The sequence below is a fragment of the Marmota marmota genome, unplaced genomic scaffold (genome assembly GCF_001458135.2).
Source record: "Marmota marmota marmota unplaced genomic scaffold, marMar, whole genome shotgun sequence".
NCBI lineage: Eukaryota > Metazoa > Chordata > Mammalia > Rodentia > Sciuridae > Marmota > Marmota marmota.
Genome location: NW_025999897.1, coordinates 909,065 through 929,545, shown reverse-complemented (window position 1 = coordinate 929,545; position 20,481 = coordinate 909,065). Strand labels below are relative to the sequence as shown.

The 20,481-nt window shown below is 43.3% G+C and overlaps 1 protein-coding gene and 1 long non-coding RNA gene across 9 annotated transcripts in view; one reads left to right on the top strand and one right to left on the bottom strand.

The window, feature by feature from the left end:
- Positions 1–6,723: 6,723 nt before the first annotated feature.
- The window catches only part of Tanc2 (tetratricopeptide repeat, ankyrin repeat and coiled-coil containing 2), a 429,902-nt gene continuing 416,144 nt past the window's right edge, over positions 6,724–20,481 (bottom strand). For 6 of the 8 annotated variants that reach the window (XM_048798117.1, XM_048798121.1, XM_048798122.1 and 3 more), the window contains 7 exons: positions 17,571–17,746; positions 17,287–17,419; positions 16,722–16,751; positions 15,799–15,890; positions 13,866–14,012; positions 11,287–11,387; positions 6,724–9,291 (listed from right to left, as the gene is read on the bottom strand). In XM_048798117.1, coding sequence (XP_048654074.1) covers positions 7,350–9,291; positions 11,287–11,387; positions 13,866–14,012; positions 15,799–15,890; positions 16,722–16,751; positions 17,287–17,419; positions 17,571–17,746 — 2,621 coding nt within the window. In that variant the 3' untranslated portion in view covers positions 6,724–7,349. The remainder of the gene's footprint in view (positions 9,292–11,286; positions 11,388–13,865; positions 14,013–15,798; positions 15,891–16,721; positions 16,752–17,286; positions 17,420–17,570; positions 17,747–20,481) is intronic. The other 2 variants (XM_048798120.1, XM_048798124.1) reach the window with 1 other exon arrangement.
- Positions 8,818–17,431, top strand: LOC125615077. The gene is made up of 3 exons (XR_007345628.1): positions 8,818–8,947; positions 15,131–15,306; positions 17,296–17,431. It is a non-coding gene; the product is annotated as an uncharacterized LOC125615077 (long non-coding RNA).

Here is a 20,481-nt window from a genome sequence, read left to right as displayed (position 1 = left end):
AGGCCCTCTAGACATGACAGCCTTATTCTCAGTGGCCTGCCTTATTCCTGGGAATGGAATGACTCAGTCACTGAGGTCCTCCAGCCTTTCTCTCTCTCTTTTTTTTTTTTCCCACACCCCCGATACTGGGAACTGGACCCAGGGCACTCTACTACTGAGCTACATCCTCAGTTCTTCCTATTTTTTAATTTTGAGACAGGGTCTTACCTAAGTTGCTGAGGCTATATTATAACTTGGAATCCTCCTGCTTCAGCCTCCTGAGTTGCTGGGATTACAGGTGTGTGCCACCACACTTGGATCCTCCAACCTGGATTTTAGGGTTGAAGGAAGACAACACCCTGTTCCTGTTCTGGCCCCCATATTGGTTTCATCCATCCTTCTGCAGCCAGAGGCATGGTCCAACTCCCAAAGATGTGCACAGTGGAGTGCCTACCTCCAGAGTTATTAAAAGGCACCTATGAGGGAATAAAATAATGAGGAACTTCTGAAAATCTACAAAGACTTTTGCTGAGTTCACTGTTTGCTTCTACTCTGAGTGGCTGAGTATTTTTTAAACTAATCATTACTCTCTTCCTTTCTTTCAATGTCCCATTAATTCTTTAAAAGCTGGGTTTTTGCCAATCACTTAACCATTTTGGATTTTTAAAAAATAACTGAGTTTTCAGGCTGAGCAGGTAGTTCTTCCCAGAGTCATTTCTTCTCTTCGATTCTGGTGTCCAGGCTGGGATGGCCGTGCACAGCCTGAAATTCTCCTGCTTCCCCAGGCTTCGGTTGTTTGGGAACTGGATGTAGGTTCCCAGCAGGAATGTTTGTTTAGCATGAGCTGATGTTTAGAAGAAGTGGTCTCTTTCTTTGCTCGTCCCTGAAGTAGACAAAGAGGTTGTGGTCAGGCAGGAAAGGCTGCAGGGCCACTTTTATTATTATTATTTTTTTTAAAGCTATGAAGCCAGGTTTAAGAAACCTGCAACTTCTCCATTCACAAGGCAGTGGCCTAGCTCTTTATGTGGTAAGGATCGGAAGTCCTGTCAGATTTCTGAAGGAAAAACAAAACCCCTGGAAGCCATGGACCTCTAGCTTTGACCAAGTTAGCCTTTGGCTCTACGGTGCAGGATGCCCCTCCATCCTTGGGCCTGCCATCTTTAAACCTGACAGCAGGGCTGGCAACCCACTGCACTCTTGCATTTTGGGAAGGTGGTTGGGAGCAGTTTCAACCATGAAAAATGCAAGAGGGTAAGGGTGCAGTGCTCCCTCGGCACAGCCTCTGCTGAAGAGAACCCCTCTTGCTATGAAGCAAGTAAGCCTTTGCTGAGCAGGCCCAGGTACCGTTTTTTAGTGCCCACAGCTCCCTTGAGTGCCTGTCAGTGTCCAACTCCAAGGAGTGCTAACTTGACAGGTGAATAGATGCAGGACGGGGCGACTCATCCCACAACAGACAAGCAATCACCAGGGATCTGGCCTTAGCCTTAACCTGCCAAATTCTTCCTTGGGGGTGGCCTCCTCAGCACTGCAGTGGCAGCAAAGGTGAGCTTAGGAGTCAACTCCCTGGAGAGAGCATCATGGAAGGAGAAAAGCGCAACACCAAGTTTTTCCAAGTGTTAACCATTTATAAATAAGTACATTTGCTTTCATACATACAGCTCATTGTACAGATGACGCTCTGTATACATGGGGCAGGAAAATGCATTCATTTGAACTTTTCACATCTATCTCACACAGCTCACATGTACAGACAATAAAACTGCTCAAGCAAGTACAGCAAAGGAAAGTGTCTTCCTTAATTACGGGGCTAGAGGCCTCGTCTGGGTGTGGGGCATCCCCACTGCACGAGTTCACGACTGTGTGGTGTTCAATATATCAGGATAGAGAACAAACATGCATTGGATAATATACTGTACAGAGAAAGTCCTTTACATCTGAGTTATAGAAAACCTAAAGGAAAACTAAGTGCATTAAAGCTTTTTCCAGCAAGTGTCTTGAAAGGACAGCAAAGAGGAAGAATCAAAATCATATTAGTACAAATCACTCTTTAATTGTAGACTGTACATGTCTGTACTAATTAAAATCATCTTGGATTTGGAGGAGACAGAACAGAGATACAGATGCTGTGCTAGATGGAAAGGAGGCCATGCCTGAGAATGGCACCTGCCCTGAGCCTGACAAGGAACTGGCCCCACTCAGCAGGAATCAGCCAAAGGTAAATAACAACAAAAACCCAGAACAGGAAGTGTGACTTACAGGATTTCCAAAATAATCTGTGAATGGAGTGGAGATCTGGAGCCAGCATCTCTCTCTCTCTTTTCTTACCCCAGTAAATTGGTACACAGTAAGGCAGGTACATTCAAGTACTGAATTTTGCAGAATTTACTCTGGTCCTGAGGACTGACTGAGTGAGTTGAGTCCTCCTTGCCAAATTTCCTGGTTAATGGTTAGCAAAGAAAAATTCAGCCAGTAGGTGCTACAACAACTAAGCAGCTAGGCCACTTCCTGTCCACAGAGTAGGTCTATCTTAAAAAACGAGAGCGATGCTGGCCTGCATCCATATGCACCCAGCCACAGCCTGACTGGTCAGCTTAGTGTAGGCATCACAGAGTCAGCAGGAGGAAATGAGATGACGGGGTGAGGAAACATGAAAGTAACACTTGATTTTTGGTGTCCAATTATGCATTCATTTGGTACTGACTTTCAAAGCTCTGACTGTGGCAATCATGTGGCCACAAGCATCTCAGGGTTGCTCAGCTGCTGTGAGGCATTGGACACCGAAATGAAGGTTACCAACACTTCAGCCCTTGAGTGGTCTGTATTATAAAAGGAGTTGATGAAGACCCAGTGATAATTCAAGTAGCTCCACACAGTGGCTCCACCAGCCCCATTGTGCTTGTGTCCAGGCTCCCAGCCAGCCACCTTTTCTTGGGAGCAGCCAGAGCTGAGTTCAAGGCATTGCATGGTGAAGGTTTCCATGACACGTCTTTGTAGGTAGCTCTTACCCCTAAGCCCTTTTGTTCATTGTTGTTAGTCATGGTAGATGGTTGGTCTGGAATTCCTAGAGAAAAGCAGCCTCACCTCTCAGCAAGCATGCAGCAGGGTAGCAGCCCTCTTCGTGGAGGCTGCAGCAGGCTGCCTTTGCAGGTCTGCTTCTTGAGAAGTGGGCAGCCTGAGGACACACAGGTGGGGTGGGCGAGGCTGCTGAGCACTGGGAGCCTCAGTGGGAGATGGGGCACAGGGGTGGGCACATCCTGCCCCTGGGGGGAGCATGTTCCGTTTTGTGGCAAAGATTCAATGAGCAACTGGTTTTGTCCAAGGCATTTCTACAGTAGAAAAATAACTATCTTTGAATCAAACCACCCAACTATAACACTTCTGGAGTTACAAAAGTTGGTGGCTGAGAGGAACTGAGAGGAGGGATGTTCAGGGGGGAAGAAAAAGGTCCTCTGCATACCCATCCATTCACCAGAGCAAGGGAGCTCTCTCCGGCCTTCTCCCAGCCTCTGTCTGGCTGAAGGTCCAAAGCAGATAGTGTTGTCTGTCTTGCTATAACTGGCATGAATACATGAAGACCCCTTCCAGGTCTGTGTTCCCTTCTTCCTGAACCTCTGAATCTATGGGCCTGCCTGCTGCCCTGGAAGCGGCTCCTCAGGAGGGGATGCTGCCATTTTTTTTTTGCTACCAGACAAATGTGGTGCAGAGCCACAGCGACACCTAGTGGTAAAGCATGGTGAAGCACAAGTGACATCCACATATTCACTGTATGTGACTAAATCTCAAGGAAAAATACTTATGGATATTAAATTAGACACTAATTAATTTTTAATTTTTCTATTGGGTACATCTCTGGAATATAAAAATACCAATATTTAGAGGGGTTCATAAACTACTATACAATATAAGGACTGAGAACACCTTTCTCTAAGCTGTTCTGTTTATAATAATTTAGTAAAAGTGTTTAATAATCCAGGCTTAACCAAAATTGGCAAACTTGTATATCTGGACATTGACTATACACGATTCTAATTAGTGGAGTTTTCCTGAGCCATCAAGTTTAAGCTAAACACATCTAAAAAGAGGGCGCAGGGGAGAGGAACAAGAAGGGTTTGTGCTCTATTAACTTGGGACTTTAATAGTGCACATCTGCAACCCAGACAGATACAACAGCAGATACAAAATGGTCTCCATTTTGTCCATGCCAAATTCTCATGTTACACAGGTTTTCCCTTTACTTTGTAAATAAACATTAATTTTTAATTGTTAACTGTGTGCCTTACTGATCCAGTAAATAAAGTAACCATGTCTCAGGAGTCCCTAAGAAAATTGCTGGAAAAGCACTTTAAAATCACTGCAAATATTTTTTGTATTTAAAAATTCTTAATCTTTTTGATGCTTATATACAACAGTTATTTCTTGTGCTATAAATGTTGTGATCCACTGCTTGATTTCTTTCTTTTCCTTGTTTTTTTTTCTTGAAAAATACACTAAAAGACAAGAGCGATTCTGCTTATTTCTAATGAAGACACTACTCACAACTAAATATCCAGTATTTATCAGAGTTACAAATTCAAACAGTAAAGTGCACCCATTTATAGACAGGATGTGATGGAAACCCATGAGTGCAAGGATTCTAGGCAAATGGAACATATGATTTGGTGAGAAACCTATAAGCTGAAGTTGTCACCTCTGTCTCCATTTCAGGGAGTGATGTGAATTGGGTGAATGGAACTTACCAGGTTCCTTTGAAACATTTCCTCCCACCTGAAGCCAGACATTAATTCGGCAAATGTTTGTTGCTGTGGAAGGGGTATCTCTAAAATACAGTACTAAGATCATCCCATGGCAGTGATGTAGCAAAACAGGGCACAGGCAGTCTGCTTCCAAGGAAATACCTTGTCTCTTGCCCCAATTAACTCCTGTTGGCATTTTCTGATCAAAAACAACTGGAGTCCAGAAGTGATATCTACACCCTTTTGCATGGCTAAAATAGAAATTGCATTTTGACTATGACATTTTAGATTTCTTGCCTGATAGGGTGTAGACCCTGAATCTCTTTGTTTGTATTGGAAAACCTAGAGGAGACCCTGGGGAGAGGTGGCATCAATGGCATAACTGTAAAATCATGACTTGCCTCCCCACCTGGACAGACAAGTGCAGGTGGTATGTGTTGTTTAATAAGCAGGGACACTTTTCTAATAGACTAAGAAATTCTTCAAAATGTAGCAGCTCCCCACTAAGAGGTGGTTAAAATGGGATGAGATGCAAATAGACCAACAGGCCTGAGGCCTGGCCAAAAAGACACCTGAGGCTGCTAGGTTCCTAGCTACAGGCTGATACCACTTCATCTTCTTCTTTCCTTTTTTTGGGGTGCTGGAAATCAAACCCAGGGACTCACACATGCTAGGCAAATACTCTACCACTGAGCTACACCCTTAGCCCACACTTCATCTTCCCGATGAGGGATGGAGAGAGATCGATGCGTAGAGGCCACTGCTGCCCACCCAGGTCTAGTTGAGTAGCAGGCAGTCTTTACACACCAGGTGAAAAAGTGTCTGGGTCTTCAGTTGGCCCCATTGTTTGCTTCCGGCACACAGAGGTGAATCCTGGCCTGTTCAGGCTTGGGACTTGGGGCTCAGGGGTCCATCTATTTGGTAGGATCTTAGTCAGTAGAGATGTTTCTGATCTCAGCTTTATGCTCCCCATGTCTTAATGATCCTTTCTGAATACTTTAACTACAAACAGGTCTGGTCACAGTTGGATTTTATTCAGGAAACTGCTCTTTCTGTAGCCCTTTACTAACAGGAGCAGAATGATTCCTAATAGCAGAGAACTAATGCTCTTTTGTTGAATTTCAGCAGGTTAGTTTGTCGGGTGGAGTTTCTTAATTGAGTGCAGCCAGTGCCAGGACTGTGCTAAGGCTTTGGTCACAGTGGTATTGCTGTCCATTTCATGGTGGCCTCCATCACTCAAAGGTCAGGTGAGCGAACAACCACAAGACCTAGAAGATGTGTAGAGAGTGACTAGAGCAGAAACCTGCCATCTGTGTTGTGCCCCAACTCAGGGCTAGAAGACAGGGCAAAAAGGGGTCCGTCTTCACCCTGAAACATTTTTTGCTGTGTATGATTTTTAAATATCACCCCCATAAACACTCCTAGAAAAAGAAAAAAATTCCTCTAATAGTAGAAAATGAAGCTACAGATCTCAAAATGGAATTAGATAACAATAGGCATGGAATGCAATGGCCCTGGGTAGAAATCCTGGCAATCAATCTTACAGTCCCAAGAGAATCCGATTAGCTTCTCAAAGAACGAAGTTCCTCATAACACCATCTGGGTTCGAACAAAGAGGGCCAACAGAACAAAATCTGGCTCTAGGTGAAGATACAGCTAAAAGGCTTATTGTACCAGCCAACCTTCAGGAAGCTCGCTTTTTGCAGAATCAAATGCTCAGTGTTTCAGGATCTAAAATGTAGACTTTTTTAAACACAGACTTTCTATAGCATTTCACCGAGAATTCAGAACAATCTTTCTTTTCTCGCCCTCTCTCTGTGTGTTTATTCCCTTCCCTACCCCTGGAAAATCAGATCAGTAGATTAAAATGCCTCTTAGAAAACCAATGTAGCGACATTTTAAATAATTATTTTGCGCACCCCCCCGACTTTTTTTTGGCAGTGCTGGGGATTGCACCCAGGGCCTTGTGCATGCTAGGCAAGTCTCCACCTCTGAGGTATATCCCCAGTCCCTTTCTTCCAGTTTAACAGACTTATTTCTTCTCTCTCTCTCCCTCCTTGATTATTTTACCCCACAGGAAGACCAGTAATAATGCAAATGAACATTCTAGATCTGATGACTGCACGGAGCTGGCTGACAGTCTGGGGGAAGAGACACAAATGCACTGGGGCTGGCTATTTGGATAACACTGGATAAGAATGCAAAGGCAAAGGGGCATCACACTCTTTCTAAAGTTCCTAGAAGAAAACGAACAAGAACATCTTACTTTTTAAAAAAGAAAAAAAGACATTTATACAACAAGAACATCAGTGAAAGCGATTGTCTCCTGGAAAAAGCTGACCAGTATGTCTGATCTCCCTGGGTTAAAGCACACGGCACAAAAATCTCCTCGTTGGCATCTGAAGAGAGGGAGAGAGCATGTGGCTGGGGCACAGACCAGAGAAACTAAAGTTCTGGCTCACCAGAGGCCAGCTTCCCAGTCGGCTGCATGCAAAGAATTTCAGCATGTGGGCTGCCACCTCTGAACACCACACAGAAACTACATGAGAAATTAAGCCAGAGAACTACCTCAAATGTGGAAACCAAGCCTGAAAATGTGCAGTGAAAACATATGGGTCTCACTCCAACAAACGTCTTTTAAACATTAGACTCCACAAATGGTCTCTTTGGTTTGATAGGGGATGTCTGCCCTTGTCGAGAGTCCCGGGACAGCTGCCTGTACAGGTTGTCCTGGTATGCCTGAGCCACAGGTAGGGTCCGAGCCACCTTCACATCAGGATAAGAGGAGGCCTGGCTGACTCTCTCCAACAGGTCTCCACGGGACCCATTAGCCAGCATCCCATGGGGGCTATAATAATCGTCCTCCAGCAAATGGCCATTCTGTGCATTGTTGGTTTTGTTATAAAAGGCAATGTTGCTGATGGATGACGGTGGACTGAAGGACTCAGGCTGAGGCAGGCTGCCTGGAGACGTGGGACTGAGAACAGTATCCACTGATGACACTGCCCAGGTCCGATTCTGCTGGTGAAGGTGGGGGTACTGTTGAGTCCGGGCTGTTTTATCTATGATCCCCATGAATGGTGTGGTCCTGGATCGAGTGGGCTCACTGGGGTAACCTCCCTGAGTGGGAGACACTGGTGACAGCTCATCACATGACCTATCATATGCCGGTTTCAGTGGGATTTCCATTTGCTGAATTGAGGAAGAAGGCCGGAAGGTAGGAGTTAGGTTGGAGGTGGATGAGATGCTATTGCTAGATGGAGAGAAGCGAAGGCCCACGCTCTGGGAGTGCAGCAGCGGCCTGGGAGTTGGTGGATGGGGTTTGATTTCATTAGGGTTGACACTGATAGGTCTTCTGATTAAATGTGACACATCAGGGGAACCTAATTGGCTGGAGGAACGCTCCAGATCTAGTTTTGAGTGACAGACTGGGTAATAGGATGCTGATTGGCTACGCCCAATCTGGGGTGTCTGGCTGTATCTCATACCACCACGATATGCTGAGGAAGGTCGCTGTGGAAGATCTTCTTTGGTCAACCCTCCATGCTGACAGATGGCACCTGCACTCAGGCTGGCTTGGACATGCTGCACAGGCCTCCCATCTCCTACAATCCCCCCAATTGACCCTTGATAAACCAGTCGGCTCTGACTGACTCCTATGTCTCCTTGTGAAGACTGGTATTTACTGGCCATTGAATGGGTGACTTGGCCATAGGCTCCTGTGGGGATGACAGTGCTTGAATGAACTGCTGAGCTGGGCTGGTTACTTCTCACAATCTGGGCCTTGGCAGGCTGGAGCCTGAGCCCTTGCTGGGGAACTGCCACAGGAAGCTGAGGCATCTGGTAAGGACGCTGGGCCATCTTGGATAATGGAGATTTTGGTCTGCCAGGAAGCTGACTAACATTTGTTTCCTGCTGATAGCGCACGGGTGAACCAGATTGGGATCTATAGACACTCATGCTTTCAGCTGGAGGGCTGGCCCTATACTGAGGGCCTCGGCGGAGTGGGGAAGGGGGAGGGCTTGGGTATTCTTTGCCCTGCCCTCCCACAGGAGGGGGGCTAAACCGATAAGATCCACCCTGATGAGCTGGGGAAGTATGTGGTGGACTAGGCCTGTAATGAGAATTCTGGTGAGTTGGAGAAAGAGCAGGTGAGGTGGACTGATATCCCTGTCTAGTGGGAGAACCTACAGAACTATTGGACCGGAAGTCAAAAACCTGGTGAGAGCCAAGAGGTGAGCTAGAGATGTAGGCTGAATCCCGATGAGCTGGAGAGGAGGGTGGGCTCTGGATTATCGGGAGCCCCTGGCTGGGCCGAGCCTCTGTCTGGAGGCCGATGGAAACATTTTCTACATCCTGTTCCAGGTACTCCTCCTCGAATATATCTTGTACAGAGTATACATCTTCATTCTGTGGTTCAGGTTCTGTTTCTTCTGGTAGCTGCTGCTGAGGCGGCTGCTGCTGCTGCTGCATCTGTCTACACTCCTCTTCCACTCTCATCAGAAGTCTCTGGATCTCGCGGTTGTTTGGACACAGCTTGATGGCCTCGTTCAGGTCCTCTAAGGCTGCTGCAAACTGTCTGCTTGACAAAACGCAAACATAAGGATGGGAGTTATTCTGAATCAACAGGAATCACCAAGAGTTGAAAATATGGTTACTATTTTGGAAAACTCTGGTGGCATCTGTAGAAGTCTGGGGTGATTTGGTTTAGTTAGATTTTTTTTTTTTTTTTTTTTTTGTGGTACTGGGAAGTTAACCCAGGCCCGCTTACCACTGAGCTCTATCCCTAGCCTGTTTTAAAAATTTTATTGATTTATTTATTGTACTGGGGATTGGACTCAGGGATACTTGACCACTGAGCCACATCTCCAGCCCTATTTTATATTTTATTTAGAGACAGGGTCTCACTGAGTTGCTTAGCACCTTGCTTTTGTTGAAGTTGGCTTTGAACTTGCAATCCTCCTACCTCAGCTTCCCAAGCTGCTAGGATTATAGGTGTGCACCACAACACCTGGTTAAATTTTATTTTGAGACAAGATCTCACTGAGTTGCCCAGGCTGGCCTTGAACTTGTGATCCTACTATCTCAGTTTCCTCAGTGCACCACCATGTCTGGCTAGTTTGATTTGTAAGGAAGGAAACAAGTAGGCTGTCATTCAAAAAGAATCTGGAATGATTCCCTAGACCTTTCATCCTCAATCTCCCTTCTGGCCTCTCTGGGGTTAGTGGAGAAAAGTTCCCACTGTGTCAGTCCAGCCAGGCCCTTCAGAAAGATTATCTTGGTGCCCAAATACACATCAGAAGTATGAGGGTTGAGTTGTCATTTACAGTGTCACTGTCAAATAACTTAGGAACAAAACAGTAACTCTAATATTAAAATACCTTGCTGATCAAGCAGAAAACTTTCTTTTATATTCTCAATATTTTGGCTTTAAATTTCAGGCCTGTTCCGCTCTAAGCAAGAACCCTGTCCTCTGCCCTTTCTACCCCTCATCCCACAGCACTGCTGTGTCTCATTCTGCTACATCAAAGCTGGCAGGGATTAGGCTTGCTGATAGGTAAATCAGGTTGGAGCTGAGCTTACCCCAAACAGATTCCAATTTACAATGAGAAAGTGAACTTTGAAGAGATATTCCCATCCTCTCTATTAACACTGCCTGGCAAAGCAGTGAGTAGCAGTGATTAGCCTTGTGGGAAAGGAATAAACCAAAGGGAAAAAAATTTAATAGTAAAGTTTCTGTGAAAACTTTGTTACACTAGCTAGTTAAGATGAATATCACTGCCACTATCATCGCTTGACTCAGTCTGGGTTTGATTTTCATGGCCATATCATATCCGCCTGGTCATAGCAGTGAACCCAAAGCAGTTCTTTCCCATGCAGAATTTGAGAGATGGTGGGGAGCTGGGTAGGAGGCATCAAGGGCAGTGACAAGTTATCCAAAGGACAATGATGGCAGGTTCTAGGTCCTTCTGGAGGCTTTTGTACCTAGTGACTATCCAGTAGATGGGCATGAGGAACTGAGGACAATATTTCTCTTGGCCCTCCTGACTCTCTGTGTGTATGTGTGTTAGTGGTGGTGCTTTAGGTGAGGAGAAAGGTTGATGCCCACCAGATTTGAGGAGAGCCTCAGAGGGAAGACAAATAAACCAGGGGTTTCGGAAATGTCTATGAAGAGAGGAGCCTGTGATGGTCAGTTAGTGATCCACTCTGCTTTTCCTTTAAAAGGGTCAGTGGAATATTTTGATTAAGTGATTTCCTCTTTAAATCATTAGTGTCTCTTTATGCTCTCTGATTTGTGGTTGAAAAGTGACACATGGCAGAGGCTTCTTGGAGGAAAGTGCCATTCACCATTTTACTTTTCTCCCAAAATAAGGTTTTGGTCTCCATATCCCAGAAGATTTGCTGATCTTGAGCTGAGTGCTGCTACCAGAGCCATCCCCAAGCCTGGCCTAAGAGTCCTCAAGGAGAGACATATTTGGGTACATATGCCCCAGGGTGGCCTACATTGCCTTGGCCAGCTTTTCAGAAAAGAGACCTCTTGCTTTTCACCCTTTCTCTCTCTCTCTTTCCTCACCTGCTGCTGCGTTTTGCCCTTGCTCTTGCATAGTAAGCTTCATAAGATTTCGGTTTCAGCTCCAGGGCCTTAGTAGCAAATTCCTCCGCCATTCCAAAATCCTGTCATTACAATAGGTGTGCAAGTGAGTCATTGAAGAGATATGAAAAATAGACAACTTGGGAATAAAACAAATTATATGTACATTTTTTTGACATTTCTGGATGGAATACCTGGGATTCTGGACATGCCTGCCATGGTTCTAGCCACTGGTCCACAAACTAAAAGTTTCCTTGTGCCTGCAAATGTTCACTGGACTTTATGGCCCAGAGTATTACAACACTTTTAATCTGGCCTTTTTCTGCTTTCTAGCCAAATTCTTTTTAGCCCAGAAGCCAAATGTCAACCCTTCACAGTGAAGCTCCTGAAGTTGGAAACTTAAATTCGTTACACATACTTATGAGGCAAACAGCAAGACATTACCACCTCAGGTGGCCCCTCATCTTACCCACACCATCCTGCTGTGCCCACTAGTCCTTGGTTTCCTAACAGACGAGTGAGAATGTGTCCTATGGAATCCAGGAGGAAGGGGTCTGAGTAAAGGCAAACTGTACCGACTACGGAAATGGTATAGGGATGTCAGACAAACCTGGGCTCAGTTCTCTGGTTTGCATCATAACTCCTCAGAGAGTACTGTGTATTTTCTCACCCATACTTAACTTCACAGGTTGGATCGAGCATGATAAAGCATCCAAGTGCTCTATGTAGTTCCTAGCACATAGTAGGTGTCTAATAAATTGTACTTTCTATTTCACAGAGGCTTCTCTAAATTGTTCTTCCTCTTATTTGGTTTCTTGATTAGGAAACATTTAAAATAAAAAAAAAATAAAACAAGAGAGGATGCTGGCTGTAACTGGGGTCTGGGCTACACTGGAGGCTCCCTGGAGGAAATCTGCCTTTTCTTTGAGAACACCTGGGAACAGGGGGGACCAGGTGGGACAATGCTAATAGGCAGAAGCATTGTTTATAATAGAGTGTCCATGGTTTTTAAGATCCCCTTAAATACTAAGCTAAAGGGGAAGGGCTTTTATTCTTTAATGTCAAAGCCATAGTATAGCTCAGTAGCCTCTGGTTACATTCATGATTCTTAAGGGAGAAAACAAGGCTTTAGGCAGTACAAAGGCCCTGGGGCATAGGTAAAAAATGTTCTGAAAAATTAATGAGAAATTTTCTACTGAAGAAGATAGACTTCTGGTGCTTAGCACCAGTGTTGGCCCATGGGAGGTAATTATTAACTTTCTGAACAAGTATGGAGCTAGAGAAAGTATATGAACATATATGGGCCATGTTCTATCCCTACTCTGTTTTCTACCTCATTCTTTTATTTTTTCTTTTGGGATAATCATCACTTCTGGGAATATGAGAGTACTTTTAAGAATTTGATTATTTGCTAGGGAAAGAAAGAAGCTAAGGTTGGCAGCAAATTCTGAGCCTTGCCTCATTCTCACTAGCTGAGGACATAGAAAACCCATGGGGCTGCTGCTTCCATTTCCCAGGAGAAACCTCAAGCAGAGGAACCTTGCTGCCTTCACCCAAAGATGACTCTCCGACACTATCTTCCCTCAGCAGGAATCTAATCCATGTTCCTGCTTCTCTCAGCACCCTGGGACAACTCTGCCTTGAAGGTCGTAACTGTGTCCTCTGTGACAGCCATGTTTGTTCTCAGGGCTCTTTTCATTGTCAGGTTTTAGGACTCGGGTGGATGACATAAAGGTCACATACATAAATAATCTTTCTGAAATTGATAGCAGATTCCTTGCCACTAAGGCTGAAATCTTGCTTCTGGTTACATTCCTGCTTGGCTTAGATTATTTCTATCTCCTGAGGAATAGTGAGACCCTAGGCTGGCGAATGTCAGCAATTCCTGACGTGATCTTAGTGATTCCGAGTATCTCAGAGAGTTATCTCGCCTCAGGAATGTCTGTATTCGTGGAAGCAGTGACTGAGGGTGTTTGAGACTGTTATCTGTAAGGCAGGCAAGAAGGACCAAGGACGATTAGGGTGAGAAAGGGCCAGAAGAGTTCAGAGATTCCTTTCAGAGCAAGAAGGGACACAGTATGCTGGAATAAAAAGATAAGAAAAGAAGCAAAAAGTTCAAGAACAGCCTTAGAAATTAAACCTTTAAGTCTATGGTCCTGAGTTGTCTTCCCAGCCTTTCCCTAGATGACTGGGAAGGAAAGGAAGGGAATGACTACAATTGGTACCGAACTGCAGCTGGAATTCTAATGACTATTGCCCTCACATTTTCCCAAAGACCAGAAAATAGATTAGGCGGATAGGGAAGAGGATGATGATATTCCAATCACTTTTAGTGGGAAATATGAAAATTCAGAATGCTACAAAGTGCCCACAGCACTTTCTCCACTTCTGGATACAGATTGTTGGCTTTGTTTCTTTCAAATTGCAAATGTCAGTGTTCTGTGAAGGACAACCAAGCTCTGTGGCAGATAGGACTGCAGGGACCTAGTACAAGCTAGTGAGTGGCATGAACTTTCAACTTCTTGGACTGCAAAAAGGAGTTGGGGATGAGAGGGACTTACATTCATTTTCCTGCGACATCGAGAGAGGTTGAGGAGGAGAGACACCTTTAGCTCCCGGAAGGTTTTCAGGTCCTCACCAAACCCTTCTCTAGGGAATTTCTTCAGAGCATACTGGTAGCGCTGGGCAGCCTCCTTTACTTTACCTTTCTAATAGGGGTAGAAAAGCACATTGTTGGTCTGCTGAGCAGCTGAGGAAATTTGATCTCTGTATCCTTCCTGCTCCCAGAAGTTGACACTCCCATACACCCTGATGGTGAGAACAGAAGGATCTCAACTCCTCTACAGGAGACTCACTTGACAGGAAAGGAAAAGTAGTGGACCCCCAAGTTACAAGACACAGAAACAAAGTCTTGGCAAATGAAAGGCCCTGGACCCCAGCTTACCAACAGGATTCCAAAGGGCTGACCTGGCTCATGTCAAAACTCATTTTTCTTGAACTGCTCTGCCTGGGACAAACCTAACTTCCTAGTCACAAACACGCCACAGTAATTGCTTCTCCTGTGGTTTCTGGCTTGTCTGGAGACTCTCTTTCCTATCTGATGTTCTACCTTGCTTCCCTCCAGGAGAGCATATTCTCTTCCTCACATAGAATGTGAGAGTCCTGCTGTTGTTTCCTCTAATCTTAGGGCAGAAATTAATGTCAATCAGTGGTGGAAAAGGCATGGGGAATGTGATAGGAGGGAAGTGAAGCTTAGAATCTGTGATTCCATCTGACTTTGTAGGAAAGATTATGACTGACCTAGGGATCTGGCCACAGGGGACTTGAACTTTTCTTACATTTTGTTTCTGAAAACTTGTAAGCTGATCCCAGAAAGAGATGCAGGAGGCCCCCACCTTTCTCTACTCTGTACTGCTGCAACTTCCCAGGGATCCTGATCTTTTATTTTCCCTTTAGCACCTTTTGCTAGGAGAGATATGAAGTCTTCCAAGGTAGAATTCAGTGTAAGAACAATAATACCTCTGCCTATTTTCATTAGAAGTTAGGTCTCCTTGCCCTTGGAAAACCAGAAATTATGCTATGACCAGGGCTTATGTTCTCAACAGTGAAGCCCTTCTGAGATCATAACTAAAACACCTATAGTAATGAGAACCTTCTGTGAAGTGTGAAATCAAGGTTGCATCAGGGATTAAGCTTCCTGAAAGACCTGTATTATCATGAATCTCACTCAAAAGGTACTCAGGAAATAGAATTCTACTCTCAGGAACTCAACACTTTTAACACGATGGAAGAATGATATGATTACAATTGTTTCCTCATCTTTTAGGCCTGGGGATGCCTCAGGGATTCCTACTGCTAAAACTGGGATTGGTTTGTACTCATCTTTACGAGAAGATGATCCAGCTAATTTAAACACCACAAGATGACTTTGGCATGGAATGTTCTAAAGGAACTTCCTATGGGCCATGTTTATGTTAGGGGACAGAGACTTCAACTCAAATTGTGAGTACAGAGAAACTTCATATTTTTGGTTGTCATTCAGTGACACTGAACAAATCTTCTAACTGCTATTTGTCTTGGTTTTCTTATTTTATTCAAGGATGCTGATGGGCTATTCTACTACAGACTTTTAAATCTATGTATATATTAAACATGAAAGCTAAGAACAGTAGATTGGAAATAGCTATATTATGTAATTTTTCTTTTACTTGTCTCATGAGTTTCTCACTTAGCAACTTCCACGTAGAATCTGTTACTGCTTGTTAGGGACCAGGTTGAACTCGGGCTTTGGGTTCATCAGCTGCAGGCAGGTATGGGCTACTCTTGCTTTCTTGTTGGGAAGGCAAAATCCCAGATCCTCAACTTAGGAACCCATCACCAAGGAATGACATTCTATCTCTGCTTCTAATCAAAGATGAGAATTGCCAAGATTCGGAAGATTCTATGTGTAGATAACAGTGGCTATTTTGAGGAAACTGTTCCTCCTGTCCTCACCTTATAAAACATGTCCCCCTCTTCCATCAGCTTGCTCAACAGGATGATCATGATGTCTGGTTTGGAGGTAGCCATCGCCCATGTGGCTGGACCTGTAGTGTACAGGATGCATGATGGGTAAAAAACTCATACAATGTAAGGGTGGTAGGAAGCTAGGTGAAAAAAACATCCCGGGGGAATTTCTGCTGAGAGAACAACTTGCTCCACAATAATTACCTTGTCTTTTAGACCTGGGAGTATTTTAGTGACTCCCACTGCCAAGAAGCTGTATTGGATTTGTATTCACCTTAAAATAAGAATATCCGAACTGTCTAAGCTTGCACCGTAGAAGGGCAGCAAAGCCTGCATGTTCTTATGAGTATACAATAGTGTCGTTTGGAATTATTTAGATCAGGAAATTAGGAGAAAGGGTTTACATTAAAGTTACCACAAGGTTTGAGAAATCCAAGAAGGTTAATTTATTTTTGATCCAGGACTCAAAAGTCCCAGGTGTTTAGACTCTTGCTTTTTAAATATGTACTTCACAGAAGGGAAACCACTGAAGACTCTAAAGGCTCCCTTAATTTATAAGTAGCAGAAAGGACTCCCAGAAATTCACTTTGAACCAGGAGCACAGTTTGAATATCAAACAAACACGAAACAAACCAACATTACTGAGGACTACTTTACCCACAAAAAGAAGAAAAGGTTAAATTATTAGTTTACAGATGCCTGAATTATTTAAGAACTAAATTTTACAGGGTTAGTTATCAAAAGTTCAAGTTATTCTCTACAACAGTCATTTTTAAAAAATCTTCTTTTAAGGTGAAGTAAATTAAAAGATTAGAGGTGTAGGGAACTCATGCAGGCTAAAATCAAAGAGGAGAAGGCAAAGCTGACCAAGCCATCAGACCACGCCTGATGCTGACAGCGGTGAAATATACCTCGTGGGCGACTCGGTAACGTCTGACAACCTTCAAAGAAAGGAGAAAACAAAAAGTTGTAGGACAGGAAAAAAAAAATGGATGAAGGTGAAAAAAAAAAAAAAAAGAAGGAAAAAGCAGCAGTGAGAGGCAGGCAGCAAAAAAGCCAGCATATCAGCCAACCCTTGTCTACAGTTCTGTGGGGAGGGGAGCAGCTGGGACAGCAGCAGCAGGGGCTTGAGAGTCTGAAGCACATACAGAGCAAGGGAAAGCAAAGGCTCATGGCGCTGCAGGGATCCAGGATGCTCACAGGGTGGGCTAGTACAGAGGGAGCACTAAGCTATGCTTAAGCTTAAGGTCAGGGCTTTCTTTTGGCTAAGGTTTCTAGGGGCATGGCAGAGAACCATGAAACTCTGGACACAGGGAACTACAGATCATGGCTCAGCAACTTTTCTGTTCATTTGGGCAATAACTGGGCCAGGGCAGAAGGGAAGCTATATTTACACCAAATACCCAGGGCAGCCAGGCCACTGGACCAGTCTGGCCCCTGGGCACAGATGGCCAATGCCATCTTTCTTTCTCCTACCTATTTTAGCTCCTTTCTTCAGGAGAGTGACAACAACAGAAGTGTTCCGGCACCCAACTGCCCTATCCAGAGGGCGCATCCCACTGTAGTCAACATGCTCAATCATGGCTCCATGATCCACCAGGAACTGGACCTAGAAGATGGATCAAGCAAAACAGTTAACAGAGGAGCAAGGGTTCAACATGGACCACTAAATTGTTACTTCACCTTTAATCTCAAGACAGTATCACAATGGAGAATCTTCCCTATTCCTACTGTCCTGAGGCTAGTGTGAAGACACTCACCACCTCAGCATCACCATAGAAAGCTGCCAAGTCCAGTGGGGTGCGGCCATTCTTGTCGGCATGGTCTGTGGCAGCTCCATTATCCACCAGAGAACGTACTACTGAGAGATGACCCTTCAAACAAGCCCAGCTGAGGGCTGTCAATCCTTCTTTGTCCATTAAAGCAATAGAGGCACCTATAGGAGCAAGTGATAATATAGGACTGAGGAAACATGAAAATTCATAGCAGATGGAAAACTAGTACTTAAGATATAAACACTGCCAAAGAACACCTTTTGTTTTTGGATGTTTCATTTTAATATTGACACTAATATATCAGTTATATCTCAATAAAACTATTGAAAATTGATCTTGGGACTGGGGATGTGGCTCAAGCAGTAGTGCGCTCGCCTGGCATGCATGGGGCGCTGGGTTCGATCCTCAGCACCACATTAAAAAAATAAAATAAAGATGTTGTGTCTACCGAAAACTAAAAAATAAATATTAAAAAATTCTCTCTCTCTTAAAAAAAAATTTATCTGATAAGCTGCCAATATAATAGAGCCCAGTAGTTTTACTAGGTATTTTAAGTGTTCTACAGTCTATCCCCAAGCTTAGTCTCTATCAGTAAGTTTCATTATTCTCCTGTGGGAATCTTCTACTTTGGTCAAATGGATGTGCTCATTGCCTCTAGAATCTCCTCCCATAGATGCTCCTGAATCCTCACCTTTGGTTAGGTTGCTCCTATGGGTTAAATACTTCACTTTCCCCATAACTTGCCTTACTTCTACCCATTTACTAGAAACTGTTCCAAATCCCACTGACTCCAAGAAGCTCTCACAATCTGTCATTAATTTATATTTTGAATCTGCTTAATATATTCTTTTATCTGTTTTTATGTGTCCCATTTGCATATAAAAATTCTCAATGAATGTTTTCTGAAATGAGTGGAAGTCTTCCATTTTTAACAGTGTAAACTGCTTGAGAGATTCTCATAAAATAGGAGCCCAATACATGTTTATCACTTTATTCCCCCTACAAAAGTAGAGGCCATGTACTCATGGGAGGATACTGAACCCAGGTCACAAAAGAAATTCTGGATTTAATCTAAAAAAGCCCAGTTCATAGAAACATAGAGTAAAATGATATTTCCCAGAGGCTGGGGGATGGAGCAATCAGAGAGATATTGGACAAGGACACAAACTTTCAGTTACACAGGAAGAATAAATTCAAGACAGTTACTGTACATGATGGTTACTATAATTAAAAACAATATTTTGTACAATTGAAAATTGATGACAGAAGATTTTAAGCATTTCCACCACAAAAATGAGTATTGTGAAGTAAAAGTAATGTTAAGTAGTTTGATTTAGCCATTCTTCAATGACTACATATAGCAAAACATCATGTCACTTTAAAAAATAATTAAGAAATCACTCAGAGTTTAAACAGTTAGCCATCTTCAATAACCCCATACCTACCATCTTAATCCCTTTTATATTCTGCATCTGTATCCTGTCAAACATTTCTAGTTTCATCTGTAAGGATCAAACATCCTTTACACACTGTTATGTAAAATTAGTCTGCAGTTCAATATACATTTTGTTCTTAGGCCTAGGCTGCAACTCTTCGATGGCAGGGAACCCATCATTTCCTTGACAGTTTTGAAGAGCACCTAAGACAATCTCTACATACAGATGGAAGGTCCTACTTACTAACTAAATTAGAGATCAACTTAACTTACTGCACATGGGACACTTTTTCAGGATGCCTCCTTAGTTGGACAGGATTCAGATGTCAGTTCAAGTTTTGGATCTGCCACAGTCAGGCTAAGGGTCTACTCAGCAGTTATCTGGCCTCTACCCTTTATATCCCTAGATGTCAGCCAACTTGTGGTTTCCCATAGTATGATGAAAAACTGGAAGGCACTAAACCTCCAAATGGGATGAAAGCCCTTTATGCATGGGTTTATCTTTTCATAATGGTATAGTCTGCAGTTAAAACACTGACTCTAGAGTGAACATGGAATGAACCTGAAACTCCAAAAAGTTTTCTCAGCTATAACATCTGTAAGTTCTCTGGACAGCATCTCCAGTGGTGGAAAAAGCAGAAGGATAAGAAGATTTTGGATGAATATTATAGATAAATTGATTTTATAAAAATAAGGAAAATTGGAATTTAAGGCATTAAAAGGATATATACACGACAAATCTGTAAAGTGTTTGATACTTCCAAAATTCAATTTGTAATCTTCTCCTTCTCTCTTTTTTCTAAAGTAGTTAATGAAATCACAGTTGTCATCCATCTAAAGTTCTAACACTGATTTTACAACTTTGGAGTTATTTTCAACCCTTCTTTCTTTCTTATTTCTTGTATTTAATTAGGATTTTTAATTTTTTAGGCAATCAAGCTTAGGGCCTCATGCATGCTAGGTAGCACTCTGCCACTGAATTATATTCCTATACCTTTTTATTTTGAGACAGGTTTTCACTAAGGTGCCCAGGCTGGCCTTGAAATTTGGGATCCTCCTGCGTCAGCCTCCTGTGTAGCTGGGATTATAGGTGTGCACCACTGGGCCTGGATAATAAGTCTTTATATACAAAATATTTATTGCACTTGTTCCTTTTGTTCTATTTTGATAGTGACTGTCCCTGTATTAGGCCCTCCATATGTTTCATCTATTCTATTACAATAGCAGTATCATTCCTACATCAAATTTTACTATTCACACTACTGCCAGAGTAATTTTTTTTTAAAGAAAGAATAGTACTGGCATCAATATCTTTAAGGTTTTTCTTTTTTGGTGCTGGAGGATCTTGTATCTAGAGCAAAAGCTCTACCACGGAGCTACACCCCAACCCCAACCTTTTAAAAAATCTTTAAAGACTCTCTATTTCCTTCAGAATTAAGTCCAAATTCTTTTAAACTGGTC